The sequence below is a fragment of the Trichoderma virens genome (assembly GCF_000170995.1).
Source record: "Trichoderma virens Gv29-8 chromosome Unknown TRIVIscaffold_90, whole genome shotgun sequence".
Lineage (NCBI taxonomy): Eukaryota > Fungi > Ascomycota > Sordariomycetes > Hypocreales > Hypocreaceae > Trichoderma > Trichoderma virens.
The window spans coordinates 700456-728289 of NW_014013659.1; the positions used below are offsets into that span (position 1 = coordinate 700456).

Here is a 27834-nt window from a genome sequence, read left to right on the forward strand (position 1 = left end):
TACTCTTCTCCTTCTTTTCCCTCTTCAACTCAAACTCAACTGCCTTTGTCCCCCCCCGCATTCACCCCTCTTGACGCTCAACGCACAACGGCTCGTCGACTTTTCCGAGGCCCTAGAGCTTGACAGCCCTCTTTTGTTTGTGCCAGTGCGACGAGCGGTCTGAGAACAAAGTCGATTCGATACTCTGCTTGACCCTTTTCTCGAGTGATCATGAACCCTCACCAGAAGAACAAGGTCGACATCAATGTGAGAGCCACCTCGCCTGTCCCGTTGCTATTCTATTCCGTTACCCCTCCTCCGCTTGGCCCAGCGTTGGGGTAAATTGCCAGGCAACGCCAGATGGGAAGCCCATGACGCTGCTGGCAGCTTTGACCGCCCTTGTTGAGTCACACGAGCAATGCAAAGGAGCATGACATGTCGGCAGCGGAAATCGCATCCTCTTCAAGGCCACGTATGCTAACCCGCCAAATGCGCCCTTTTAGTCGCTCTCGCCGGATGAGCAGCGTCTCTTCCGCCTCTACGGCAAGCTGCCGTCCCGGTCCGACCACTTCGCCAAGCACCTCAAGGACCGCAAATACTTCGACTCGGGCGACTATGCCATGTCCAAGGCCGGCAAGGGCGACGGCGTCGACGCTGGCGCCGTAGGCTCGCAGCACCCCGTCCCCGAAAACATCCCGCACCTGACATCTCCCACCAACGGCGGCCCCAACACCCCCGGACACACTCACCGCGGGTCAATCCCAGGCATCCAGGCCGGCAGTCCCATCAAGGAGGGCAGCTTCTTGAACAGAGAGACGTCAGCTGAGGGCGAGGTGACGCTGAGTGGCGAAGAGAAGAAGGACCAGCCAACCGAGGGCCTCGAGGCTAAGCCCGTCGTCACTGGACTGTCTGGAGCGCCCATCGCTGCTGGAGAGGCCATGCCTCTTCGGCAATAGCCTCTCATGCATGACCAGACTCGATATATACCCGCCAATGTAACGGGGCTACATGTAGTATGGAGGCAATAAGATGCCAAAGGAATGCTTTCTATGGGGGTTTTACTTGGAGGCGACATGAAACGAGGCGCAGACAACGTGTGCCGTATCAGACATGCATGGATGAGATTTTTCTCTTCTCCCCCCCCTTTTTTTTTCCGTTCTGCCTTGATTAACATTTCATGTACGAAGATGCTCATTGCGAAGGGAGGAGAGAGTTTGAGATGAAGGATTGATTTGAAGTGGGATGAGAAAAAATTCTGTTGTTTCACGAGCCTTAGTTTTCTTCCTTCAGTTTTCCTTCTTCTGATTTATTGGCGTTTTAATAGGACTGGGCGGAAGGAAATGTTCATTATCAAATCTCGGGCGCCATGAATCTTGCGCAGAAAAAAAAAAAAAAGAAAAGAAAACACAAACGAACAATCAACCCCTCAAGTACCAATGGACACACTACGTCTTGGAGCTGTTTCATGTTCTTGCTTCTCTTCATCGTGCTTTGAGTTCTTTCCTCTTTCTATGCTAGAGAATGGGGACAAGAGGAAAGAAAAGACTGTTTGTTATATGTCGTGCGATCTCTTTTCTTTTAGTTCTTTTCTGTTCTTTTCGGGGATTTCTCTTCTCTTATCCTGTCTATCTATTCCGACTTTTGTGTCGCATTGCTTTGCGAGTCCGAGATGAGGTAGTTAACTGCTACTACAGGGTTTCCAACCGCTAACAGTTTTATGTACTTGCTATTTACATACATATTATACCTATCTGTGTGTACCTATTCATGATGTATGTGCTGTGCGTCGATTTGGACTCGAGCTGCCAATGATTCAATGGCAGCCACATGGCAAACTTTGGTAGAATCCAGCTGCTGCGCTGCAGGTTCGGCAAATACATAAGGGCTGTTGATGCCGTATATAGACTTGAACAGTTCAATGTACTTATAGAGCGTTGATGGCAACTAAGAGATGGATGAGATACAATACAGCGAACATTACGGTAGCACTAGAGCACGATAGTATGGGGAGACTTGGGAGATTGGGAGAGTAACATCGCCGCCATCAATTGCAAAAGAGGGGCAGCCTCGTCTCCCGGCGGGGTGCTATAGCGGGGATGCCCGCCCCCCAATTGGCCCGTCCTCACAGCCTCGCCTCTCCTCCAAAATTTTAGCCGTGCCCAACCATCTCCGGGCCCTTTTTTTCTCTTCTGCCTCTTCCCAAAACAAAACAAAACAAAAAAAAGAGAATTTCTCACAAGTTCATGTTCCGTCGCCTGCTCACCGCAATGGCCGAATCAGCTCCCAAGAGACTCAAGACCGACGCCGGCGTCCTGGTCGGCACGCACAACGGCCACTTCCACGCCGACGAGGCCCTCGCCGTGCACATGCTGCGCATGCTGCCCTCGTACCGCGACAGCGCCCTCGTGCGCACGCGCGACCCAAAGACGCTCGAGACGTGCCACACCGTCGTCGACGTCGGCGGCGAGTACGACGCCCAGCGCAACCGCTACGACCACCACCAGCGCGGCTTCGACACCACGTTCCCCGGCAAGAACACCAAGCTGTCGTCGGCGGGGCTCGTCTACATGCACTTTGGCCGCCAGCTGATTGCCCAGCGCCTCAAGACGGACGACGACGCCAGCCCGGACGTCGAGCTGCTGTACAACAAGATTTACGAAAACTTCATCGAGGCCGTCGACGCCCACGACAACGGCATCTCGCGCTACGACAGGGACGCCCTCGCCGCCGCGGGCATCGAGCAGCGCTTCAGCACGGGAGGCTTCACCCTCGGCGCAATGGTCGGCCGCCTCAACCCGGCCTGGAACGACCCCAAGCCCGCGGACCCCGTCGCCGCCCAGCAGGCCGAGGACGCGCTCTTCCTCAAGGCCAGCGCCCGCATCGGCGACGAGTTCGAGCGCACCCTCGACTTCATGACGGCCGCTTGGCTGCCCGCCCGCTCCATCGTCCAGACGGCCTTTGACCAGCGCCAAAAGCACGACCCCAAGGGCCGCATCCTCGTCCTCGAGGGCCAGAGCGTCCCCTGGAAGGAGCACCTCTACAGCCTCGAGGGCGAGGGCAACCCCTCCGTGCTCTACGTGCTCTACGCCGAGAGCACCCAGCCCGGCGCAAAGTGGCGCATCCAGTGCGTGCCCGAGACCCAGGACTCCTTCACCAGCAGGAAGCCCCTGCCCGAGGCCTGGCGCGGCTTCCGCGATGCGGAGCTGGATGGTGTTGCTGGCATTGACGGCTGCGTGTTTGTCCATGCCGCGGGCTTCATTGGCGGTAACAAGACGTTTGAGGGCGCTATGGAGATGGCTGTCAAGGCGTTGGAGCTGTAAAAAAAATAAAAAAAAATAAAGGACTGGGAAAAAAGGAATATATATTGATGGGATTTGGATTTAACGACGTTAATGACGAGAAAAAAGGCATCATGCTCGGAAACTTGAAAAGAGGCAATAATCTCTCTATGTGTTGTACTGCATTTCTCCTCGGCTCTACAAAAAAGAGTCGTCGAAAGGGGGGTTAAAGGGTCCATTGAATTTGACATTGGCTGCATCATCCTACTCAAAGCGAATCCCCAATATGCCAACTTTGCTTAGATTTTGCCTTTGGCCAGCTGGCTACTCTGATAAAAGAAAACAGAAACAAGAAAAACAGTGATATATCGCAATGCATTTCCTTGCCTAAAACGCCGGCCGCTCCAATTCTTTCCAGCTCGTCATCAGTCGGGTTTGAACCGTCCGCTCTATCCAGCGCACACAGTCCTTGACGTATCATAACATGGCAAAAACAAGCGCCATTTTCACCCTATGCCATTCGCCTATCCGTCTCGGCAGACGTGGCCTTGTCACCGTTGTCCGGGTTCAAGTAGTCCGCATCTTCGGCGGCCTCGTACTCCATCACCAAGTCAGACACTACTTGCCTTGCCTCGTCAAATTCGTCTAGGTTTTCCGAAAAAGGCGCCGTCTTTTTGTAGCCCTCGATAAAGGCATTGCGCTTGCGCATGCCGTCGTACTGTTTTAATATCCTCTTGAAGAGCTGCACCAAAATTTGTTAGCAACCATGGGAAAAGAAAGCGTCTAGAAACAGACAAAAGGGGGAACAACAACTGGAGAAATGTCGAGAGTGACGAACCGTAGCAATGCTCGTGTGATTTGCCAGCATCAACCCGCTCACGCGATGGCTCATGGGCATATATGGGCTCCTCTTTGTCAAAGCCACCTGAATGCTGGCAGGTCCCCATGGGATAAACGTGGCCAGCTTTCGCTCTCTGATACGCAACAAACTCTTGTGCACATCTGTCGGATCAACCTCTCCCTGAATTACGTTCAAGATGGAAATATAACAACTCTTCTTTCCTGGCACCGTTGACACCATGCGGTTCTTTGGCTGTAGCAACCGCCTCATCACGTCTAGCACCGTCGTCTTGCGGACCGTTTTGGCCTGCTCGACTTGGTCACCGGTGAACGGTGTGTAGGCCGTCATGAGGAAGTGGCATCGTGGTGTCGGTATCAGCGAGGCTAGGATGCTAACCAGATCATTGTGCATGTAGCCGGGGTAACGGAGAGTCGTCGTACTCGCAGACATGACAGTTGCGACCTGTATTTAACCTGTCATTTAGCCATCCATTCTCTCCGCAATTTAAGCCTTATGCCGTATATATTGCCGCTACTCACCAGCTGGTTTGTCTGCTGAAACGAAGGCTCTTGAACGTGCAGCCTATCTGCTGCAATATGTGACAGCGCACCATTGTCCAGGACAACAACAGAGTCGGCATTCTGTGTCAGTCTCCTCATGGAAAGGATGCTGTTGTAAGGGTGAACCACGACGTCTGGGGCATTTGTTGTGTTGGGGAAGACGGAGTATGTTTGTATGATTTTCTTGGGGAACCGATCGTTGAGGCGCTCAAGGAGGAACGATCCCAGACCTGAGCCAGTACCTCCGGCAATGGAGTGAAGCATCATGAAGCCCTGCGTATAACATACCAATCTAGTGGTTAGCATACGATACATAACTGGGGGCGGCCAAAGATATCCTCACCTCTAGGGAGTCGCTTCCATCCGCCTCTCGGTCAATCATCTCCATTACATCCTCGTAAACTGCCTCACCGCTCTGATAACCATCACCCCAGTTATTCGCCGCGCCCATTCCATTCTTCCCAACGTAAAAGTTTTCTGGGTTATAAATATTTCGATACGGGCCCGTCTGGATGCTGTTCAATACCTGCGGACAAAATCACACGCATCAGCACTCTTGTTCACTTCCCAGCATTGATGTAGTACAAATAGAGGCGAGAAGCAGAAGGATAGGGAGAGAGGACATACTCGAGGTTCCAGGTCAATCAGAATCGCCCGGGGGATATACCGCGTATCGTCGCTCTGGTAGTAAAACACATCCTTGCGATCGCCGCCCTCCGTCGCAAAGTCCTCCAGATTGCCATCCTGGCTAATTCCATGCTCCTGGCAAAGCTGCTGCCAGAACTGACTTCCAACTAGAAAAAGAAAGGGATTAAAAAACCCCCCACCGGTCAGCCAAAGTAAACATTAACAGACACCCAAAAAGCCATTCTCCGCCACCCCGAAAAATAGAACCCGCGATGCATAAACAAACAAAGGGGAGGAGAGAGGCCGAAGCGCATGACACTCACTGCTGTTGCCGCATTGTCCAGCTTGGATGGTGATGATCTCGCTAAGATGAGAAGCAGGTCAGTCCAGTCCATCAATCGGCATGTTTCCCCCGGGCAATGCAAAGTCGTACCGTGGCATCGCTGTTGGCGTTGGGCTGCAAGCTCGCGATGGGAGCTGTGGTGTAAGAGGTTTAGTTGTGGTTATAGCAGAGCCAGCGAGCTGCAGACGCGCCACGCGCACTTGGCTGCTCAAGTACCGCTATCGATAGCGACTCCCCGCCCCCACAGACAAGAGCAGCTCTTCTATAAAAGATCACTAAAGCTGGTATCTACAAGGCCTCTCTACAACATGGAAGTCATATTTTTCATCCTCAGAGATCACACTTAGTCAAACATGTTTCATGCTGCAAACGCTCGACTTTTTACTACATCTTCTACAACAACCACTTCCTCTCTCCGACCGGCAGCGTGCTCAGGAAATATTTTGAAGTACAGAATTGTTATTACAGTATCATGATGTTAAGGGGGCAGAGTAAATCATCACTATCAAAGGTCATGATTGCTCCAGGGGATATATAGAGCTTCATTCTTCACAGAACCCAGCCGAAAAAAACCAAACTGCATCCAGCTTCAATGCTTTCTAACGCCCGCAATGCTAAAAAAAAGGACAAACCCCACGAGCTCCCCCATCCTTCCATTTCTTGATGAACAGCCCAGTCGTAAAATGCACCATGCTCCTCCACATTATTTCTTGTTTAACGCCTTGTGAGTCTCCAACGCCTCGGCCAGCGCCTTGGCCACATCTTTTGTCTTCACCTGGATCATCCAGGTCTCGAGGCCGTCACCCGTGTCATTCGACGTAGTCATTTTCACATACTTCTCATCCGCCTTGTACGATAAATCCGGCAGCACAGAGCGGTTCATCGCGACATTACCTCTGGGCTCCGCTCGCAAGAGCAAGCGCACAGTGTTGGCTTCCTTGTGCTTCAACAAGCGCAAGGATCCAACACCTTTGGTGGCCCAGGGACTCTTGGACTTCTTCTCTTCGCTCTCAGACGCCTCCCCAGCGGGGACAAACTTCAGCACCTTTGCACGAACCTCGTATAAAACTTCTTCATCCTTCTCAGCGCCGTCTGTCAAGCTGATCTGCTCATGCTTCTCGCCCTCCTCGTCGTTGTTATCAGCTGCGCTAGTGTTCGTCTTCAGTTGGGCCGATGGTTCCGGAGTCCCGCCAGCTGGTGTGGTTGCCAAGCTAGAGCCTCCCCCGAGGTTGAATGGAGAGTCTAGACCCGACGCTTTAGCGGGGCGATTTTCCGGTTCGGAAAAGGTGACTTACTGGTCCCGGTGGTCGAGGATCCACCAGCTGGCGGTGCGAGGTTGAACCCGGAGGAAGGCTGGCTTGCTCCAAAGGAGAACATAGAAGTCGATGGTTGACTTGAAGGGCCCGTGGCAGTAAACGACGGTGCGCTGGTAGACGACGCCGAGGCACCACCAAACAAAGGCGTTGATGCTTGAGATGGCTGACTTCCGGTACCGCTGCCAAACTGGAACATTCCAGAGCCTCCAGAGCCTCCGGAGCCTCCTGGCTGAGTGGAAGAACCAAAGGAGAACACGGGAGCAGGAGCCGATGATTGGGCCGGGGCTGCGTTTCCACTAGTGGTGCCAGATGAGAAAGGGTTGTTGAAGCCGCCCGTTGGGGCAGATGCTCCTCCCGATCCGAAATTGAAGTTGAAGCTGCCGCCGTTGTTGTCTCCAGATCCCGATGGGGTACTTGAAGGAGCAGCGCCAAAAATAGGAGCCGGAGCGGGGGCAGAGTTCGCAGGGTTGCCAAATAAGTTTGAAGAACCTGAGCTTGCGCTAGCTGCCCCAAAGCTGAACACTGGAGGCGGAGCCGAAGTATCGGTGCCGAGGCCAGTAAATGGCTTCTTGGCCGGCGACGCAGCATCCTGCTTCATTGGACTTCCAGCAAACAAGCTGGAAGTGGCTGCGGGAGGGGACTTTGGAGCACCAAACAGAGATTTGGCAGCGGCTTGGGAAGTTTCAGTGGGCTTAGGGCCTGCATTTGCCGACGTGCCAAAGCTGAAAAGAGGAGCAGAGGCGGGTTGGACACTGGCAGGGGGAGAAGGATCCTTCTTGGCCGCCACAGCGCTAGGGGCGCCAAACAAAGAAGTTGCTGGAGCCGGCGAAGCAGCGCCAAACAAGTTGGTAGATGTCGAGGGGGCAGGCGTTGACTTAGCAGGCTCAGAACCGAAACCAGAAGTGCCAGTTCCAAAGAGATTGGTAGATGTGGATGCAGGGGTTGCGGCACCAAACAAGTTGGTCGAAACAGCTGGAGTGGTTGTTGCAGGAGGCGCTGCAGGCGCAGTGCCAAACAGGCTGGTAGTAGGGGCGGGAGCGGGAGTAGGAGCAGATGGTGCTGCTGCCGGCTTGATGCCAAACAGAGCTGCAGATGCGCCAGTCAGAGGGTTTGCGTCGGAGGTTCCAAAGAGGCCGTTGCCCTTAGGCTTCTCAGGCTCTTTCTTGGGGGCAAAGAGAGCGGAAGTAGGTGCCGAAGGGATTGATGTCTTGACATCACCAAACAGTTTGGAGGTTGCATCAGAGTTTCCGATGGCGCCAAACAGGTTGGTAGTGGCAGCTGCTACTTTGACGGGCTCGCTCACTTTGATGGGCTCGGCCGCAGCAGGCTTGAGACCAAAGAGTGGCGTGGCGGTGGTGGTGCTTGGTAGAGCAGACACCTTGGGTTCAGAAAACAGCCTCTTGGCAGGCTGGGAGTCATTTTCCTTATCAGACTCTCCGCCAGTCACGTCAGTCTCTGAAAGGGGTGTGTTGGCCTTGGAGCTCTGGTCTTGCTTGGACACTCCGAAAATGTTGGATGGTGCGGTGCTCTTGGGTGCGAAGATGGAGCCGGGGGGAGCAGAAGTTGACTTAGCGAAGAGCGAGCCATTCTGAGAAGCAGGCGCAGCAGGGGCAAACTTGAGGGGAGCGCTGGTGGGATTCCAAGTCTGGTTCAAGGACGAGGTAGGGGGCTTGGCAACGACATCCTCTGCATTCTGATCAGCCCGAACCGGCTGTCCATCTTGACCCTTGGTAATGCGCTCGAATAGGCTGCGTCCTGGAGTGCTCTCTCGGGTGCCTGCAGCGCTAGATACCCCAGTGCCAAAGGTAGTCGACGGCTTGGTGCTAAACAGGTTGGACCCGGTTTGAGGCGAAGCGTCACCAGCGCCACTAGGTTCGTCGCTCTGAGCAGCTTCCTGGCTTTCTTCGATTTCTTCGTCAGATTCGCTCTCGCTCTCAGCATCAGCTTCGATTCCGCTGTTCTTGGCAGAACTGGCGTCAGACAGGTAGCCAAAAATGTTGCCGTTGCTAACGCCATTCGCCGGGGGCTTCAAGCTGTTGTTGAAGACTGAGCGAGAGAGTCTACCGTTGGCTGCATTCTTCTCAGCTGCCTTGACAGGGACAGGAGAAACAGCCGGCTTGTTGGCAATCTTCTCGAAGAGTGACTTGGCGGAAGAAGAAGGGGTCTTTTGCAGTTTGGCCGGCGACTCTTCCTCGACAGTGGCCTTTCTCTTGTTCTTGGTAGGAGCTGGAGTATTGGCAGTAGGCTCGTCTGCTTCATCTCTGACAGTAGCCCTTCGCTTGACTGGTGAAACCACATTCTCAGCAGCATCAGCAGTCTCCTTTGATAGGTTGTCATCGGCCTTCCGCTTCTTGGCAGCCGCCGGCTTGCTTGGAGTGCCATCCAGAGCTCTGGCGGCTACGCCCTCTTCATCCTCCTCTTCCACAGGATCGGGTAAGCCGTGCTCTCGTCGCCATCGCTTGAGAACTTCCTTAGATGGCTTAACACTCTGGAACTCGTAAAGCCCATATCGGAGCAGGATAATGCTTCGACTCTTTTCGAACTCCTTGGCAAAGTTCATGATGTTGAGCTTCCAGCTCTTCTTGGTGAAGATCTCGTTGGCGGCATATTTCAGTCGGCGTAGATCGAGAATGCAGAAGAACTGGCGACGCTGCTCGTCGTCGAGGTTTGGAGGGCAGAGGTGGGCCAAGAACTGGTCGGCATAGATGGATCCCTTAGAATTCCAGTCCTTTGGAACCTTGCTCGCCAGGACCTCGCCAGTCAGCTCTGCAGGAGGCGATGAGATTCGCATGTTGAACAACTCCTTATCCGAGGAGTTCGCAGCCAAGCCGCGTGGCGTCGCACGAGCGATAGTCTCGCGGTAAACGCGATTCTGCACAGGCGTCACGCCTGGAGCAAAGACCTTCTTCATCGTGGTCTGAGGGAGACTGGGAGAGAAGGTGCTTGTCGGCGGGCTCTCGACGGCTGACGCTCTGAAGAGGTTGTTGCGTGACGAGGAGACGGTGTCCCCATTCATCGTTTCATCGCGCGTAATCAGTAGCTTGCGCGATGTGGTCGCAGGCGTTCCCAGGCGCTTAGCATAGGGCGTCGCGACGTAAGTGCGCTTCGCAAAGGGCAGAGGAGGACGTGACTTGGGAGTGATGCCAGCAGCATCCGCGCCGTCGTATTCGCCGGGGAGGGCGAAGGTAACCATGGCGGCAACAGTAGAGAGATGATGGAGGGGAGGGGAGGTGGGAAGGAGGACAAGGTGGAGTGGTTAGCGACGAGGCGCGATGATGATATATCTTGCGGCGTCGCGTCAGGGTAGGTGGATGAAAACGGCTAAGGGGACAAAAGCGGTAGTCCACAAGGCCCAGAGGCGAAAAAAAAAAAAAAAAAAAAAAAAACACGCCGTCAAAGGGCAAGCACTCTCGACGGAGCACAAGCTGAGTGGCCGATTCACCGCAAGAAAAAAGAGTGTGGGCGGCAAACGCACAAAGAAAAACCCAAATCAGGGGCTCGTCAAAGGTCGTCGCGATGCAGCGCTGATGCAGTTGGTGGCATCCGGCCCTGGGCGTTGCTGAGAGTTGACACGACAACCAGCGACGGTGTTTTGACAGTCGAGTCGAGTGATGGCCCGCAGCTTGTTTTGGCGGCACCTGCGCAGAGAGAGAAAAAAAAACGAGACGAGCAGCGCGGCAAGGGGTTATAGATAGCGGCTCGACAGGGAAGCACGCACGGGCCCGCTTTTCTGCGCCCCTCCAGTCTAGGTTATGCCTGGTCGGCCTGAGGCGAAAACAAAGGAAGGGAAGGGGAGAGCGAGAGGCAGGAAGACGCAGGAGGACGCAGGTGGAGATGGGGGCGGCGCCTTATGTAAGCTGTCAGTTGATGCTAGTGAGTGGTAAGAACTCGTAGTTGACGCTGCACGCAGGTCGTCGGGTGACTGTCGGGGCTGAGGTCACTGCTACCGCGGCGCTACCAAGGCACCACACCATCGCCGCTGCACCTCTCGGGCGTGCCTTGCCCATTAACGGCACCCTGTCAGATTTTTCTTGCACTCGTACGTCGCAACCGCAGCCAATCATGCCGCGCATCTGCGCAGACGGAATACAAGTACTCATTTGGTACCCCGTACCGAGCACCACCCACCCAGCAGGCAGGAAACAAAGAAGAAAAAACAGGAAAAAGATAACAAGGGCGGCCTCATCACGAGGGACACAAAAAAAAAAAAAAAGAAAGAAAGAAACAGAAGAAAAAAGGAAAAAAGAAATAATAGTTTTAACAATAAAAGTCAATAATAGCGTCCTATTCCTAATCAAATCCTACAATTACTAGATAGAAATCAAACGAGAGTCGTGCCAGACTTGTTGCGCCGGCCTTCAGAACCTAGAGCTCAGGCCATAGGCAGAGGGCGTGGCGACTGCCAGCAAAAAGGAATCCCGAATAAGAGGGAATGGAGAGAAGTACAGTACTGGGGCCCATTTGGTAGGGGAGAAGTAAAAGAAACGCACGCCAAAGATCCCATATTCCGTTACAAAAATTCTTGCTCATAAAAAAAATCATCCCTTACTTCCTCAGCTTCTTGTTCTCGCGATCCTCCAGATATTCCTCGTCAGAGGCATCCAAGATGTCATACTCTTCGTCGGTCATGAACCCATCATCCGATCCATCCCACTCGTACTCCTCGCCACTGGCAGTCTGAGCGTCGGTCTCGGCGGCCCCAGAGACAGACTCGGCCTGCATCTCTGCGTGCATGCTAGAGTGAGGTGACTCCTTGTCAAGCTTGGGGAAGATCATGACGCTACCGGTCTGGGTCTCCTCCTCCTTCTTGGGTTCCTCGACCGTGGTCGCCGGCAGGACCTCAGCAGGCGGCGGCATGCGCACATTGACGTCGCACCAGAGGCGGTGGCCGAACTTGAATCCTTCAGGAGTGGTCAAACGCCAGTAAGAGATGATTTGACCAGCGCGGGCAGGAGTGCGGAGCAGCACGGTGAATGGGAACTCGCTGCCGGGGGCAAGCGGAGCGTAGCAGACTGTCGACTCTGATGCCGACACAAGCTCTGAGATGCCAGCAGGATGGGCAGAGTCAACATGTCCCATGTAGTCGCCGCCAACAAACTTGACGGAGCATCCAGCAGGCCAGGTAGCAGTGCCCTCATTGCGGAGCACCCATGTCTGCTCAAAGACTTGGTTAGGTGGCATGATTGTGCCATCATGGACGACGTCGCGAATGAAGACGGCGCGGAGGTCATTCTCATTGAATGATGAGACGGGCTCAGCAACTTGTTCCTCCTTGATCTCCTCTTTGACCTCCTCCTTGATCTCAGGAGTAGGCTCCTCCTTGACCTCGACTTCCTTGGTCTCGGCCTCAACCTCAGGCTCTTGCTTGACCTCGACCTCTTCGGTCTCGGGCTCCTCAGGCTTCACATCAACAACCGTTTGCACAGCGTTGATAGTGTTGCTATCACTCAGAGTCGAAGTCTCTGAAGGCCTGAAGATGCTCTTAGCACGGTCGCCCATGGGAGGCATGCGCTTTCCATCCTGGTGCTCGCCAGTAGTGGTGACGCTAACGTGGCGAACAGGCGTCTTGAACTTGATGAGAGGATGTGTCTTGTTGTGGTCATTGGCGGGGTTGGCCTCGCAGCTTGCGCAGAAATCAAGGTCGTGGCAGACTGCACACTTGTAGCGCACGCCCCTGATGTATGTGGGATAGCCCTGAGTGTTGGAGCACAGGGGCCCATCACAGCAGATGCCCATGTGCACTGGCTGAGCAGCCGCGCAGGCATGGAGGTCCGCAAGAGGCTCATAGATGGGCGCAAAGCGGTGGTTGGCATGGACAAAGGCCGCATTGGGAATGCAATCGGAGCAGTAATCCCAATCTGGGCAGTCCAGGCACTTGTGACGGACGCCAGTGATGTACTTGTCACAGCCGTCACAGATGGCATGGTGCGCCTGGTTGCGGCCAGCGCCCATTCTAACAGTAACGTGGTCTGGCATCTTGGTGCCTGCAACAGCAGGAATAAAGGCATGCTTGGGGTGGTGACCATGGGCGTCCTTGGTGAAGCATGCCTGGCAAAGATCGAAGTCCTCACAAGTTGTGCAGTGGAGGAACTCCCATTCGGGAAGCTCTGTATATCATGTGTTAGCTTGGTATATTTCATGCATGTAGGTGGATTCATCTAGACAAACCTTGAACACAGCAGTTGCATGTTCGCATGGTGCCCATGCACCACCTAGAGCCTGCAGCACCAGCAAATGGAGCTCTGGGGGGGACGAAGAGAGGAGTATCGTTGACGGCCTTCAATGGCTCCTCAACGGGAGGTTGCTCCGAAGCCTTCTCAGGACGGGTAATCTTCAGGGTCTCCTTCTCCTCCTTTTCGGGGGTCTCAATTGACGGAAGAATAGAGGCCTCCTGAACGAGACTCTCAGTCTGCTTCTTGGCTTGGGACTTGGGCTCAACCTTTTCAGTGCTGCTGGTAACGAGCTGGCCGTCGATGATCATCCGCTTGATGAGCCAGTGGTTGTCATCATAGCAGCTAATAGCCTCATCGACGCAGCCTTGGCAGAGGTCAAAGTCACCGTCGTCACAGGTCTGGCAGTGATAGTGGACGTCTGAAACTGTCTTTTCACAGTGGTTGCAGCAGACAGCAAACGGAGCGGGAGCAACAACACGAAGACTTTGCACGTCAGCGGGAGCACAATAGTCGTCGAATGAAGAGTATATTGACTGAGGGTCAAAGGGAGCAGACTGGGCAAAATTTGCCGGTAGCTTCTGAGCAACCGGAGGCTCAATCTCCTCCTCAACCTTGGTCGTCTCAGAGGTTCGCAGAGGCAACTCAACTCCGGAGAGCAGGGTAATGGAAGACGGAGCTGCTGACGGCACTGGCATCTCCGTAGCAGGCTCGGCTGTTGAAGGTGATTCGTCGCTCTCGGTAGGAGTAATCTTTTCGGTGGATTCGTAGGTCTCTGCCACGGAGGCTTCCGGCTCGTCCTCTACTGTGACGGGCTTTGGCGGAGTCTTCGGCTCCAGCTGAGGGACAGAAACATGTAGTTTCAGCTTTGACTTGGCTTTTGCGGCTCTATACAGTTGCTTGTAGACTGGCAAGTTGTTGGAATCGAGAACAACAAAGGCGCTGGCAGAGTCGGAGTAGCGTTCGATGATGACCTGGGTCTCCAGTGGGATGTGGAGGAAGTGCCGGATCTGAATACAAATGTCAGCGACTCTCCAATATCTCTGTGGCGTTTATACCGGGTGCCTTATGAACGGGGTGATTGCGTCACCGCAAAGAGTATGATGAATGGGCAGGAATAAACGATGAAAAATTGATGGAAGCACTTACATTGGCTTCGAGAATCTGCGGCACCATGTCGCGCAGTGGCATCTTGACGCGACGAGTGGTATTCTCAAAGGTCACCTTGAGGGTGACCATTGTCTCAGGAACAAGCTGGGGGACAGAAGCCATGATGGGCAACCTGTTGTGATGGCGATGCCGCGTTAGCAAGATGCAGCACAATTAGATGATGACGAAGCGGTGGGCGACCGGAGGAGCAACTCACGCGATAACAACTTTCCCCCTTTGGTCGGTGCTATCCAGAGCTGGCTGCTCTGTATATAAACACGGGTGATAAAGGACAGATGGCAATATAAGAGGCGATGTGAGGCGATGCGATGCTTTTGTGGGGAGAAGGAAATGGGAGATGATTGAAGAGGAGAGAAGGAGAGGAGAGATGACGATTGCGTGGTTGGGAGAGAAGCTCCAGACGCCAGGCTGACTGGGGTAGGCGAGCCGGCCAGCAGGCGAAGAGCCGGAACTGGAGAGTTTTGGCGCAAGTACCAGATACCTGCAGCAGGTACTTTGCGGCTACATGACACGCAGTGACGCAGACTCGGCTCTGGCACTGGCTCTGGCACTGGCTCTGGCTCTGGCACACCGACAGGGAGGCGATGAGGCAACACTGATTTGCACTTTTGCGGGTGGGGCCACGCCGAGTCACGGCGAGTCACAGCGACCTGGAGCAACTCAGCCAGCGTCGCAGCCACTGAACGCTCAGGTACCGCAGCGGTATTCGGTACCGTACCCGCAAGCAGCATCTGAGGTGCAGCACCACTGAGCGCTGATGCAGCGGGTGCTCAGCGGGCCAAGACAGCGAGTGGATGCGACTAGCTCCAGGACGACACAGTGCGAACATCGCCAAGTGCGGAGAAGGCTGGCGCGTCAGCAGTAGCAGACACACGGTGCATTACGCACCAGGATTTACTGTCTGCGCCCTGGCGGGTTCACTGGCGGAATGAATCCCTGCCTGTCCGGGCTGGGGGACTGCGAGAGGTGGGCTCATGGCGGCCAATGGCGACGTGGGGCGAAGGAATTCCAGCACCAAGGCGGTCAAGCGCAGATTGCACGATGCACGATAACAGCAAGAGGTCGGTCCAGGAAGAAATGATCACAGCTGTCTCAGAGCGCTGCATCACATCACATGTGTGCCGCCTTTGACTTGACGGAGTACCTCTGATGCCAAAACCCCAAAGCCAAAAACCAGTGGCTGTCATTGCTGCAAACTTTAGGTAACGTGTTCCGGCTGCGACAAAGGCGGCTTCAGCCTACGGTATCCTCGGCCCATCCATTCCCAAGCTCCCACCTAGGCTGCCACTGGACCGATGGCAGGCAACTCAAAATCCAACATCAAACTCTCGCATCATGGGGCTAGCCTCACTTCTGCTGTTGGCCACTGCCAGAGCCAATAGCGCTGAGGGTGCAGATTAGCTGGCTCCGGATGCCTGGACGGCTCGCCACTCCCACAAGCAATTGGCTGCGGGTGAGGCGAGGAGACGGGACACAAAAGCAAGCCCAGGCTACAGGAGCCACGCCAGCTGCTCTCCCTCGTCCATCCACACTGTCCTCGTACTCAATACTTGGGCCTCCCTTGCCTTGGCGACCGACCCCTCTCAGGCGACAGCGACTACGTGTTACTACTGAATACCTAGCAGTATTACTCTGACTAGCCAATCCCAAAGACGGCGGATAAGGTTGTGTTAGTGATGCTGGTCCCGGTTTCAGGGCTGGCCATGGCTGGCCCCGATTCATGCTCGATCGGCCGCCACGGCATCTCCCAGGCAGGCTTGTGCAAAGGCCGATTACGACACACTCGGGGCTGTGGACGTGCAGCTCTCTCGAGAGAATAAGACCAAGATCCCATGGCACGGCGTCGTGGCGGCGGAGATTGCCTGACGTTCCAAAAGTCTAAGTAAGATCCCCAAGCCAAGGCAAACAAAACACTACAAGCTCCAATCCCGAGACCCGATGCTACTGGATGTACCTGGCTCGGTGAGCTCTGGTCCGGCACCTTTCCTGCCAAAGTACCCGGTACATACTTGTGGTGAGATGCTCTGACAATATAATGCCTGCACCTGTCGCCATAGCGCGATACGAGTACGTGAAGCACTCGATGCTCCGCTCGGTGCGCGTGATGCGCCGAATGCGGCAACCTATCGTGTCACCGAGCCGAGCATCTCGGGGCATCCCAGACAAGCTCCCACATTGATTGGTAGTCATTGGGAAGGACAGACGAGCACTAGATTCATTTCTCAGCACAAAAGATTGCATGATGTGGTGTGCAAACAGGCTCCAATTCACATGGGTCCCGTCGGAGGGGAGAGGGAAGCCACATACAACACCATCGCGGTGCTGGTGACGGAGAGAGAAGGCTTGATTCTTTTCGTTTCTTCTTTTCTGTGGAGCACTCCGGGCGTGCAAAGTGACCTGTACTTACACTCAAGGTTTCAATGATTTCAACACAATGTCTCACTCTAGCGTTCGAGGCCAGGCATCAAATGAGATTGCTAGCCCAGTTTGCCCTGCTTAAAGCTTGATACTTTTTTTTCTTTCCTTTCACATACTTGTACCTGGTACGAATGTCGTCTGCCGGTTCAAAAGCATCCCTTGCATTGTCAGCACCTCTCGTTAAAATCTTAGTAGTATAGACGCAAATGGCCCCTTGCGTCTTGACTGTGTTGAAAGCATTGCTACCTGGTACTACCATTTTCACGGGACGGGAAGAAACATTTCTTCTGCTGTGTATTACTCAGCTCGGCACTGGTTGGGTGTCGATAGAGACGTGTGCCGGAAAGACTGCAGGCTGTGCCTTGTAGGCGTAATTCACATTCTTGAGTAGCAACTCGTCAAGGCCAGATATGATGAATCGTGTCTTTAGAGTCGCATGGAACAAGGGATCTGGCGGTTGTGATGAGCCTCCGTATTTAGGCAGCAGGATACACAAAGGCACACATCAATACAAAGAACTTACATGTGCTACAGAGAGCCATGATATTCCAGCCTACGGAGCAGCCGGGAGGCCTGCAACTGCAGGCACCATTGGTATCCATTCTGTTCAACAAGCCTGACGGCCTGACAGCCTGATGAGATTTACTCTATCAATACCCTAGTGACGAATAATCACAGCTGTTTTGGTTAAAGACAAACCGTTGCTCCCTGGCACTCTCGGCATTCATTTGAGTGATTGCGGCTCTTTTCCGGGTCGGTATGTATGGTTTTATAAGAAAGGCGATCCAACGAGATTCATTAAACCCTGTCACTCCAATCCATGCACCTAGCGGTCAATAAAATTCAAAGTACACTTAGAAATGGGAGAACAGGATATTTTCCTCTCTATGGGAGCTCTACCTGCTTCCTGCGTCATGCCGAGATACACCGAGCATTCGCTTCACGCTTCAAAACAACCGTTGACCCCATTTCACCCAATCCCGCCAAGCCCAGTACCCCATTCCCCTCCAGCTCCGTTTGTTCCCCCAAGTGTTCTATTCTACTGCATCTGCCTCGCGCTACTCTACTTCATTCCATTTCACCAGGCTGCTTTCCACAACTAATAGCATTTACGCCCGGCTACCCTGATGGCACTTTTTGGCACGCTGCGTGAGGGGCCATCGGTAAACCTACACATCCCGGAGCTCTCTCGGCTATGACGGTGTAGAAGAAATAAACGAGCGAGTAAAAATAGCAGCCGGAGAAAATGCAATCCCAAATACGGAACGAAGAGCCATCCAAATGGGGAAAAAAAAAAGTTAATTGATGTAGGTGGAGAGGGAGAGCTAAATACGACCTTGCAGGAAGCCCGCATGTCTGGCTTGAATCAATTTATACTAGGTAGCTGAGCAGGCACTTGTAGGATGACATAGATAGATCTTAGGATAAGATGTAAAACTATAGTCCAAGATTGAGGTGCTCATTACCATCACTTAGCTGTTATACTTTAAAAGACACGGATGTCAAAGCACATCATTCACCAGCATCAAACGGTCACTGCTTAGCACCAAAAACAGCCATTCACTTGATAAAATATATGCAAACGAAGATCAAAAAAGAGAGTAGACACAAAAATACTCCACGTAGTGCAACTCCATTTCCCGCACATTTAAAGCTACTACATAAGTGCCTCCAAACACCACTAAACGCCGCTGCCATGAACAGCACAAGACATCCGGGCTAACAAGGTAAATACGCAATGAAGCCGCTACAGAATCGCTCCCAGCTACCCATGCGTTTCTTCCCCTTTAGCTCAGACTGACAAAAAAGAGCATCCCGCAACATGTTTTCCATCCCTCCGCTTATGGTCATCGATTATTGACCGTGGTGACGATAACGTCAACAACTAACACAATGAAGGCCACAGCATCTGTCAGCCTTCAACTCCCAATACCTGTTTTTTGTTTTCAAGAAAAGATCCTTTCCTCCAACACACACGCACACACAAAGACGTATTGGCCCTCCTGGGGTTCCCAGCTGGCCAACCCAGGATACGCATGATGAGAATAATCAATACTAGGCGTTGAAAAAGGGAAAAAAGATAAAGAATATCATGATTTTGAGCACCCAGCCACCCGAACCGCGAAAATGGATAAGAATGATGCGTAGAAACCCAACCCATGACACCAAAGGGAAAAGGAATCAACAAGAAGTGCAGGAGAAGGAGTGAGATGTATGAAGTCAGAAATAGGGTAATTAAGGTCGATGAGCATCGAGAAGCCGATCATCATGCCGGCATCGTGTCACATCCATCACACTAATCAATACTATTGTGAGTAATAGACCATGCCCGGCGCGGGTTGAGGGTAGTAGAAGCCGTCGGGACTGGGAGTCACCATCCCGCCCATTCCCATCACACTAGGTTGATATGGCTGTGAGGCAGGGTATGGCGGATAGGGGTTTACCGAGGGCAGCTGAGAAGCATCATAATAGTAAACCATGCCATTGACTTCCTGGGCCACCAGGTTTGTGTTGGGGGGTGCTGGTGGCCCCGCCACGGTGACGCCTGGCTGCTCGACCGGATTCTGAGGTGTAAAGCTTCCAGGCATACCCGGCTGTCCTTGGGGAATAAACGGAGGCGCGGTGACAGCAGAGGCGGGCATGCTCGGGCCAGAGTAGCCATGCGGATAGTAGTATCCCTGTTGAGGTTGAGGTTGAGGTTGGTACGGCTGGCCGCCGTAGTAGGCCGTTTGACCATACGTATTGGGCTGGAACGGTGCGGCGTGTATAGCCCGCTCGGGGATTTGGGACAGAGGGGTGCCTGTCGAGACGTGGGTTGAGTATGAGGGCCGACGAGCGTGCGAGTCCTGGAATCCGTTTGCCATCTGCACAGGCATTTGCTGGTGGAAGGCTTGCTGGAAGACTGGGGCATTTTGTGCCATGGTCGGCGACTCGATGCCCGCGACAGAAATGTTCTTCTGGGGGCGAGGCTGGTGCATGGGAATCGACGCCGGGAAGTTCTCCTGGAAGTTGGGCTTCTGCGGAAGAGGGTGCGTTTGTGGCGGGGGCATGTTGACGATCGACGCCTCTTGCCCAGCCATCAGCATTGGCTCCGGTTGGACTGCAGGCACCTCAACTCCAGCAGGCGGCATATTGAACGTTTGCGGAGCCGGGGGTAGGCGGACCACAGGCCTGGTATCGGCCTGAGGTGCGGGGCGGGAGATGATGGACCCAGTGGGAGAAAAGATGGCCTCCCTGTCGTGCACCACGATGGATGACCGTCTGCTGACGGCAGCGCTGGGGGAGTATATGCTCCCGCCATAGTAGCTCCCGCCAAATATGCTGGTCCTCCGTGAAAATCCACCGACGGAACCCCATGCAGACCGGGGCTTACCTCTAAGTCGCTGCTGGTTGGGGCGTAACGCACGGGGAATGAAGGTGAATGACCGGTCCGAGGCTGGGAAGATGTATCTCGGAGGATGGTTCGGCAGCGAGATGCGCACCGGCTTGTCTCTACGTAGAGGCGGGCGGTGGTCGGGCAGCTTCGTGTACTGCTTGACCGGGAAGCCAGGGAACACCTTGGAGATTGCCACCTCCGGCAGAATGACGCGGACTTGAGCATTGCCGATGTGTTTCTCAGTCGACAAGGTTCGGTTGATAGGAGTCGCACTAGGCTCGCACGTGGGGATGAAGCCGTTGCCGTTAGGTGGTCCCTCCTCATGAGGCGCCTGTCGAGGGCGACGTGGGATCACGTCTGCGACAGTCTCGTGCATGTCGTGCGTCCATGGGGAGTTTGTGGTCGGATCGGCGGGGTGGTGTAGATGGCTGCTACGAGATTGAGGTTAGCAAATGGGACGAGAAGGACCAAGTGGGCGATGGAAGGAATGTAAAGAGACGACGACGACGATGACAGAGACGAGAGATGACTTACTTGATTGGGGCATACGGGCCCCCTATGCCACCGCGGCCACCACCTCTACCCCGACCTCTACCAAACGGCCTGAACCCATTCGCGGCCGGCCCCGGATGCCGATGATCATGCATGAAGAAGGAACCCCGGTTGGGCACAAAGGCCGGGTCCTCGTCTCTCCGGCGCTTGTAATCCTCGTGCTCTTGTCGGCGTCGATTGGATGGCTGCGCAGGCTGAGGCCGTGTGGTAGACGAGGAGCTGACAATGACAGGAGCAGAGGGCGACTTGGGTGGCGACGGCGTCACCTCGTCGAACTGAAGCTCATGTGCAGAGTCCGGCCGATCCGCAATGGACAGTCCATGAAGCATCAACTCGGTATCCGATACAGACTTGTTGCCATCTCCCTGAGCACCAGCCCTGGCGGCCCTGTGGCCGGCCCCCTTTGCAGTGCCGTTGGCAGACTTGCGCGCGTTGGGTGAGGTGGGTGACACCTCGTCGATGTTGCTGGTATCACTATCGTCAGCACCATCGTGGTCGTCGGAGATGACGGAGCCCTCGGTCAGGGAGTCGTCATCCAGCTCCAGCGTCTCCGGACGGCCCTCATCGTCGCCCTCGTCCTCGACTCGGCGTCGTTGGCCGATGAGCTTTCTACGTCGGTGGGCAGCGGCCATGATGGGGCTTTTCGTTGGCGGCTTCAGCGAGACGATTAGACGGCGGACGAATGGGGGTCGTCGGGGACGGAGAGAGGAGCGAGTGATGGATCAGAGAGACCATGCAGCGGTTGGTGGTGTGCGAGGATAGAGGGCTAGTCGAAGGAGATTGAACAACAAAGGGCCGCAAGGAGGAGTGAGGAGCCCAACCCGTCCTGCGGTGCTAGACACGAAGAGAAAGGCAAAGAAGCACGATGCCCACGAGCAAACAGTCTCGACGGGCCAGACCGTACGAGGGGGTTCAATAAGGGACAAGAGATGAAAGAAAGACAAGAAAAAGGCGGGCAGCGGTCCTCTGGCGCCTCGTTGATGATCCAGGGGGCCGGGACGGCGAGTGAAGAGAGGTCGTGATGGTGGTTTCCAAGGACAGAAAGCGGAAGATTTGACGCCAGGCCCTAGAAAAAGTGCTGGTGCTGGCCTGTGAAGTGGTGAGGTGAGGTGGTGGCCGCTTAGCCCAATCCAGGCTCGCTGCCCCCCTCCCAGCCATGTAGGTAGCTCTGCGCACAAGCTGTGTGCGAAGTGACTTGCCCTGGCTGCAGCAGGCCCTTCAGGCCCTGGCGCTCCCCTTTCAGCGTCATGGTCAATGCCAAACAAAGCTGCCGCTCGGCTCTTGGCTGAAGTACCGGCAAGGTCCTGCGTGATAGGGCAGACGCCTTCCAAGGTACTTGCAAGCTAGCAGAGTGTACCTCTTCTCGACTCGGGGCGCGCCAACCAAATGCCAGCAGTCACCACGACAAAGCAGATCTGTCAAATGGGCGATCGCAGCAAATGGGATGCAGCCAGCCATTTGCCCATGTCATCAATGCAAGAGCCTCTTTTTTCCTGCTTGGCGTGACCCGTCATCGGCCTGCTTATTCTAGGGGTCGACACCACGTCAATCAATCAACCGCCCGCCGCCATGCCACCACTCATCGATGACGGCCACCAGCACCAGCACGATGACGGCCACGATCACGCCGGCCTCTGGCTCTGTTTCTCATGCTCACAGCTAGGCACAGATGCATGCGTGTGAATGGGCATTGCGTAGGCGAGTTATGGTCGGATCATGTCGTCTGGCCAGCGTCGCAACCCCTCACTGGCCTGCTTATGCAATTGGCGACGTGCAAACTGCAGATGAGGTCCACAGGTGGCATCAATCACGCTCGTCCTGTTGGCCACCAAGGCCGCAAACGCCGACTGGTGCTCGGGATGCATTGCTGCCTGTCCATTGATGCAAATGGCTCCCATGGCTGCTGACGGGCAGATGGAGCTACCCCACGGGTTTTCTGGGCCGCGGATTGAGTGGTTGAGTGCTCGACAGCTGCTGTGCAGATGAGTTGCTCATTCTTGTCGTCGTGAAGCATCCCTGCCGTCACCGACCAACCACGACGGCAATGCCCCTCTGCATCTCACTACTGTAATCCGAAGCACAACACACAGATGGCGCCCTTTGATCTCACTCAGGCTGTAGCTCGCTTGGCTTGTGCTCTGTAGCAATGGCCAGCCCGTGTGGAATGTGGAATGCAATCCCGAGGTTCTTTCAATGTGATGTGTCTCTTTGGCCGCTGATGTCCTTTCAGGGTACATAAGTAGCATGTAGATAGGAATTGGTGGACGATGGTGGTAGTTGGGATGCTCTGGAAATAGAAACGCCGCTGGATAAAATAGGAGGTAGATTTACTCCTACCAAGGTCCTCGCACATACATCAATATTCATTGATGTGACCTAGTGCCCTGCCGATATATTAGCATACAGCTTAAAAGCACCAACGTTTCAGTAAGGTTACGGGGGATGGCGCCAATGTCAAAACGCCTCAACATGTCCCAAGCGTATTGCCATGCTGCGCTGCTCCATTGATCACCGAAATTTCATGGCCGTATGGAGTCCCCCATAAGCCCCCCATTGCTCCCTCAACCTGGTTGGACGGCGCATCCACGTTTTCTACAGCAGCTCGCCTAAGCAGCACTAACCTGGAGCCGTAGGGGGCGTTGTAGCCTCTGGGCGCTGGCGGGAGTACCTACATGTACGTGTAATTGATGACGTTGAACTCAGCTTCAATACAACCTCATTATTCGCCTCGATTCAACATCACCTCAATGGCTTCCTCCTCCTCGTCCTTGTAGTCACGGGCCCCGGCTCTTGACTCCTTGACCGACGCCCGGCATTTCCTCCAATTCTCGGAACCTCCTGCGGTGAGACACAGACCCCGCACGATGCCGGGTCTTGCGCGCAAGGTCTTGATCTTTGCCGCCGTCGACGGCCTCATCATCCAGCCCTTGTCTTCCAAAGGACAGAAACCGTTCCAGCCTGCGAGAGTCAAGTATGGCGATGCGTCGGTATCGGCAGCTCGCGACCAGGCCCCGGATTCGGCAAAGCCCGATTCGTGGTTTGAAGCGCTCGGCGTCGTTGGTGAGTCCCGGGCTGGCGTCGATGTGATGTGACGGCGTGTTAAACAGTCGCCAGGATTGATTACTGTGTCGCGATTGACGTATCTGGTGACGATTACGCGCCGAGAGCAGGTGGCCCAGGTCTTTGGATTGCCCATCTATGTCGTCACTCAAGTGGCCGTGACGCCGTGCTCGTCGCAGAGTGAAGCCGAGGAATCGGTGCGCAAGACAGCACGCCTTTTGCGTACGGAGACTTCCAGCAGCGTGAATAATGATGACGATAGCAGCAGTGATGAGGACAGCGAGATGCCACTTTCGACCCCTGACGAGGAAGTCGACGACGACGTTGTCGTCAAGGGTGACGCCCCGTCGGACCCCAAGAGCAGCGTTGCCGAAGACGTGATTAGGAGACGGGGCAGCTATGGGAGATTTGCACAGCGCTGGTTTAGTCGCAGCGGGTGGACGGTCGACCAGAGAAGGACTATGGGAATGAGCAACTCGCCATCATCCACGCCACCGCTTGTGCCGTCAGCTTCGCAGACCCCAGTGGTTAGTCTCCCCAGCCTACAAGAGGCGGATGAGAATCTCTTGGCCCCAGCATCCACGCTCCTACCGAAGCTGCTTCGAACCATCCAAGTCCTCTTTGGCTCATCACGTAGTTTTTACTTTTCCTATGACGTGGATATAACCCGCAGTCCAAGTGACAATGCGTCGACTGCCAACCCCAACGGGTCCCTCTATACGCAGGTTAAGAAAACATTCTTTTGGAACCGGCATGTTATTCAACCATTTATAGACGCCGGACAGGATGCATTGGCTCTACCGTTGATGCAAGGCTTTGTCGGCCAAAGAACCTTTGTGGCGGATTCTCAACCTCCCCAGATAGATGACCCTGGAGCAGAATCTATGGAGCTCAAAGATCTCTCGCCACCACCGTCTGCCCCGTCCTCGCCGCCTTCAGGCACGGCGAGACATTCTCTGGAGCTGCGACCTACTGAAAGGAGCTACCTCATCACTCTCATATCACGACGGTCAACTAAGAGGGCTGGGCTGCGATATCTCCGACGCGGCATCGACGAGGACGGCTTTACAGCCAACTTTGTCGAATCAGAGCAGGTCCTGTCATCCCCTGCATGGGATAACTCTTCCCCAGTGTATTCGTTTACTCAGATCAGAGGCAGCATACCCTTATTCTTTACCCAGACTGCCTATGCGCTCAAGCCTGTGCCGGTCTTGCAGCACTCTGAAGAGACAAACTACAACGCCGCCAAGCAGCACTTTGAAAGACTCTCGGCATCTTACGGTACGGTACAGATTGTCAATCTTGTAGAGAAACGTGGAGTTGAGGGGCCCATTGGAACTCAATATCAAAATACGATGGCACGCATCAACGACGGGCTTGATGACAAGGCAAAGATACCCTTTGAGTGGTTTGATTTTCACCACGCCTGTCGAGGCATGAAGTTCGAAAACGTCAGCCATCTTTTGTCCACCTTGAAAGATCAATTAGAGACGCTCGGCAGCACGGTGAAGGATAATGGTCAATTGGTCCGTAAGCAGCAAGGTGTCGTTCGGACAAATTGTATGGACTGCCTCGACCGAACAAATGTCTGCCAGAGCTCTTTTGCAAAGCATATGCTAGACTTGCAGTTGAAAGAAGAGGGCATAGACATGAGTGCTCAGATAGACCAAGAGACGGCCTGGTTTAATACTCTCTGGGCTGATAACGGCGATGCCGTTTCAAAGCAGTATGCCTCTACCTCCGCTATGAAAGGTGACTATACGAGGACAAGAAAGAGGGATTACAGGGGGGCACTAAATGATCTCGGCATATCCCTAACACGTCTCTATACAGGGTGAGTTCCTTGCTTTTCTTCTTTTTCTTCTTCTTCTTCCCAAGTCTAATGGCTGATCATCTCTTCCCCTTTAGCATGGTCAATGATTACTTCAGCCAAGCTGCCATAGATTTCCTGCTTGGAAATGTCACGGCCAAAGTATTTGAAGAATTCGAGATGGATATGATGACCAAAGACCCTGCTGTTTCAGTAGAAAAAATGCGGGAGCGTGCTGTGGAGTTGTGCCAGAAGCGAGTTGTGGCAGACGTTAGTGAAGAATTCCATGGCGGCTGGGTTTTAATCAGTCCCAATGCCGCCAACGTGCTCAAGTCGTGGCCAATGGAAGAGACTGTCCTTCTCCTGACCGATGCTGCGCTGTACTTTTGCCGCTTTGACTGGGATATGGACAAGGTGTCGTCCTTTGAAAGAGTTACCCTTGCGAGCATTACGAACATCAAAATTGGCGCTTACATCACCTCCACCATCTCACAGACGCACATGAACGAGGCCAGGAACGTGGGTTTCGTGGTGTCGTATCAACCGGGCAAAAGCGACGTCCGGAGGAGGAACACTCGTACACTCTCCACCAAAGACGCGCCCAAGTTCACGGCTACTGGCGAGCCTCAGCCCGCGCCTGCTGGCTTCGCGGGCCTTTTCTCCGGAGCAAACGGCCCCAAGGAGCCTGCCATTCGCAAGCTCGCATTCAAGGCGCCATACGCCGATTCTTCAATGCCTGCCAGCGGTGCGGGGCCACGGCAGACTGAGATGCAGAAGATCGACACAATATGCTCTGAGATTGAGCGCCTTGCTTTCGAACGGCAGGTTGTCAAGGAAGGGGGAGAGAGAAAGAAGCTGGTGGAAAAGGGCGACATTATTTCGCTGGACACGGCGAGACGCAGCACCGGGTTACTGGAGCAGCTGGGCCACTCGCTGAAGAAGCTGGTGTGGGCATAGATACCTAGTAGATATCCCTAAAGACCGGACATGGCTTTTTTATACATAGCAACTCAAGGGCAGCTTTATCGACTATAGTTTTTTCTTCTTCTTCCAAATACCCTCGCCTAATAGACTTTCATTTAGTTGGAGTCGTATTCCTCCTCTGGTATAGATGCATCTGGTAACGCATGTTTTCTAGCTGGATCGGGTAAGAGAGGCCCTCGGGTAGGCGGAACCAGATCGAATCGTGAGACTCAATCTTTTCCCACTCGTAGCCCGGAGATGGCGCCCGAGGGTCAATAAGGGTGTGGTCCAGCAGCCACTGCATGGGGTACCGCTTCTGTTCTTTGCCCACGGCGGCTTCCGAGTAGCTGCCCGGGCTGTCCACGACGAGGAGCATGCTCCTGTCCGGCATCACCTCGCCGAGCAGTTTTAGGAATTTTGTTGTTTTGCCGATGCCTCCATTGGTGTAGAGCTCGTTCAACGTAAACATTAACGTCACGGTAAGAGGTTCCTGACCAAGCAACTCGCTTAGGGCCTCTTTGCTCAAAGTCAGGACGTCGCCTTGCGAGAATGTCGTCTCGAGCTGGCCCGGCTCGAGGAGAGGCGTGTTTGCAGCTCTGACGGCCGCGGAGGCGTATTTAGATAGGAGCGGCGGTGAAGTGATGCGGTCTTGGAGGAGAGAGACAACTTGTGTCCAGGGGGCGGCGTCCAGGAGAGCGAGGTGGCCGGAGGAGTTTGTCTGGTGGAGGAGGGAGGCGAAGGCGATGTGTTCGGCCGCACAGCCGCCGATACAGAGCATCTTGATTGCATTGCGGGGTTTTGAGGCTGGAGTTTCAATGCTGGCTGATTCTGGGCTGATTTCGTTGTCATCATTGTCATTGGCGGGAGGAAGAGACGTGAGGGCCGTCTCGTCAATGTGGTGGGCGATGGTTTGGAAGATGGACGAGTAGCAGAGGGCTCTGGTGGGACTCCATCTTGCCGCATAGGCCTGAAGATTCTCCTCGGGTCCAAAGGCGGCGTCAAAGTCTCTGTTGAAGAGGGCCTGTTTTATGGATTGGAGGCGGGTTGTGAAGTCATCGGATGAGAGGACGGGGCCAAAGGCATCGGAGAAGAGTGTGAGGATGCGTTGCTGGCGGTTGAGAGATTGGGGGTCGACGGGTGGGACGGGAGTAGTGTTTGATGCTGGTTTCTCTTTTTTGGAAGGATTCTTTTTAGGAGCTTGTTTTTTGACCATTGTTTTATTGGGTGTCGTTGTTATGGTGGGCTATTTGGTCGAGTGAGATGGTGTTTTGATGTGGTGAAAAATTGAGTTTCTCACAGAAAGTGGGTAAAATGAAGACGGTAGCGCTTGTAAGCCTCACTTGAGAATGAGTGTACTTCAATTCAATTGGA

The 27834-nt window shown here is 54.2% G+C and overlaps 8 protein-coding genes across 8 annotated transcripts; 3 read left to right on the forward strand and 5 right to left on the reverse strand.

Annotated features, from left to right (window-relative positions):
* Positions 1 to 1022, forward strand: TRIVIDRAFT_232229 (uncharacterized protein; the record flags this gene model as incomplete). The annotated part of the gene is made up of 2 exons (XM_014095296.1): positions 1 to 246; positions 483 to 1022. The coding sequence occupies 2 exons, from the start codon at positions 211 to 213 to the stop codon at positions 933 to 935; spliced, it is 489 nt and encodes a 162-aa protein (XP_013950771.1).
* Positions 1023 to 2187: 1165 nt separating this feature from the next.
* Positions 2188 to 5063, forward strand: TRIVIDRAFT_187423 (uncharacterized protein; the record flags this gene model as incomplete). The annotated part of the gene is made up of 4 exons (XM_014095297.1): positions 2188 to 3999; positions 4096 to 4560; positions 4638 to 4931; positions 5002 to 5063. One exon carries the CDS (start codon positions 2247 to 2249, stop codon positions 3297 to 3299), a length of 1053 nt encoding a protein of 350 aa, XP_013950772.1.
* TRIVIDRAFT_82760 (uncharacterized protein) lies at positions 2188 to 5726 on the reverse strand (the record flags this gene model as incomplete). The annotated part of the gene is made up of 7 exons (XM_014095298.1): positions 2188 to 3999; positions 4096 to 4560; positions 4638 to 4931; positions 5002 to 5184; positions 5286 to 5452; positions 5609 to 5649; positions 5719 to 5726. 7 exons carry the CDS (start codon positions 5724 to 5726, stop codon positions 3769 to 3771), a joined length of 1389 nt encoding a protein of 462 aa, XP_013950773.1.
* Positions 5727 to 6073: 347 nt separating this feature from the next.
* TRIVIDRAFT_210730 (uncharacterized protein) lies at positions 6074 to 10305 on the reverse strand (the record flags this gene model as incomplete). The annotated part of the gene is made up of 3 exons (XM_014095299.1): positions 6074 to 6822; positions 6924 to 7357; positions 8774 to 10305. 3 exons carry the CDS (start codon positions 10135 to 10137, stop codon positions 6332 to 6334), a joined length of 2289 nt encoding a protein of 762 aa, XP_013950774.1.
* Positions 10306 to 11203: 898 nt separating this feature from the next.
* TRIVIDRAFT_80342 (uncharacterized protein) lies at positions 11204 to 14589 on the reverse strand (the record flags this gene model as incomplete). The annotated part of the gene is made up of 4 exons (XM_014095300.1): positions 11204 to 13051; positions 13113 to 14124; positions 14264 to 14396; positions 14481 to 14589. 3 exons carry the CDS (start codon positions 14384 to 14386, stop codon positions 11490 to 11492), a joined length of 2697 nt encoding a protein of 898 aa, XP_013950775.1.
* Positions 14590 to 19008: 4419 nt separating this feature from the next.
* On the reverse strand, positions 19009 to 21262 carry TRIVIDRAFT_123861 (uncharacterized protein; the record flags this gene model as incomplete). Its single annotated transcript, XM_014095301.2, has 2 exons — positions 19009 to 20506; positions 20613 to 21262. The coding sequence occupies 2 exons, from the start codon at positions 21260 to 21262 to the stop codon at positions 19009 to 19011; spliced, it is 2148 nt and encodes a 715-aa protein (XP_013950776.1).
* Positions 21263 to 23393: 2131 nt separating this feature from the next.
* Positions 23394 to 27722, forward strand: TRIVIDRAFT_232234 (uncharacterized protein; the record flags this gene model as incomplete). Its single annotated transcript, XM_014095302.1, has 4 exons — positions 23394 to 23690; positions 23745 to 25524; positions 25599 to 27118; positions 27191 to 27722. 3 exons carry the CDS (start codon positions 23495 to 23497, stop codon positions 26455 to 26457), a joined length of 2835 nt encoding a protein of 944 aa, XP_013950777.1.
* On the reverse strand, positions 25866 to 27722 carry TRIVIDRAFT_217017 (uncharacterized protein; the record flags this gene model as incomplete). Its single annotated transcript, XM_014095303.1, has 2 exons — positions 25866 to 27118; positions 27191 to 27722. The coding sequence occupies 2 exons, from the start codon at positions 27674 to 27676 to the stop codon at positions 26576 to 26578; spliced, it is 1029 nt and encodes a 342-aa protein (XP_013950778.1).
* Positions 27723 to 27834: the final 112 nt, after the last annotated feature.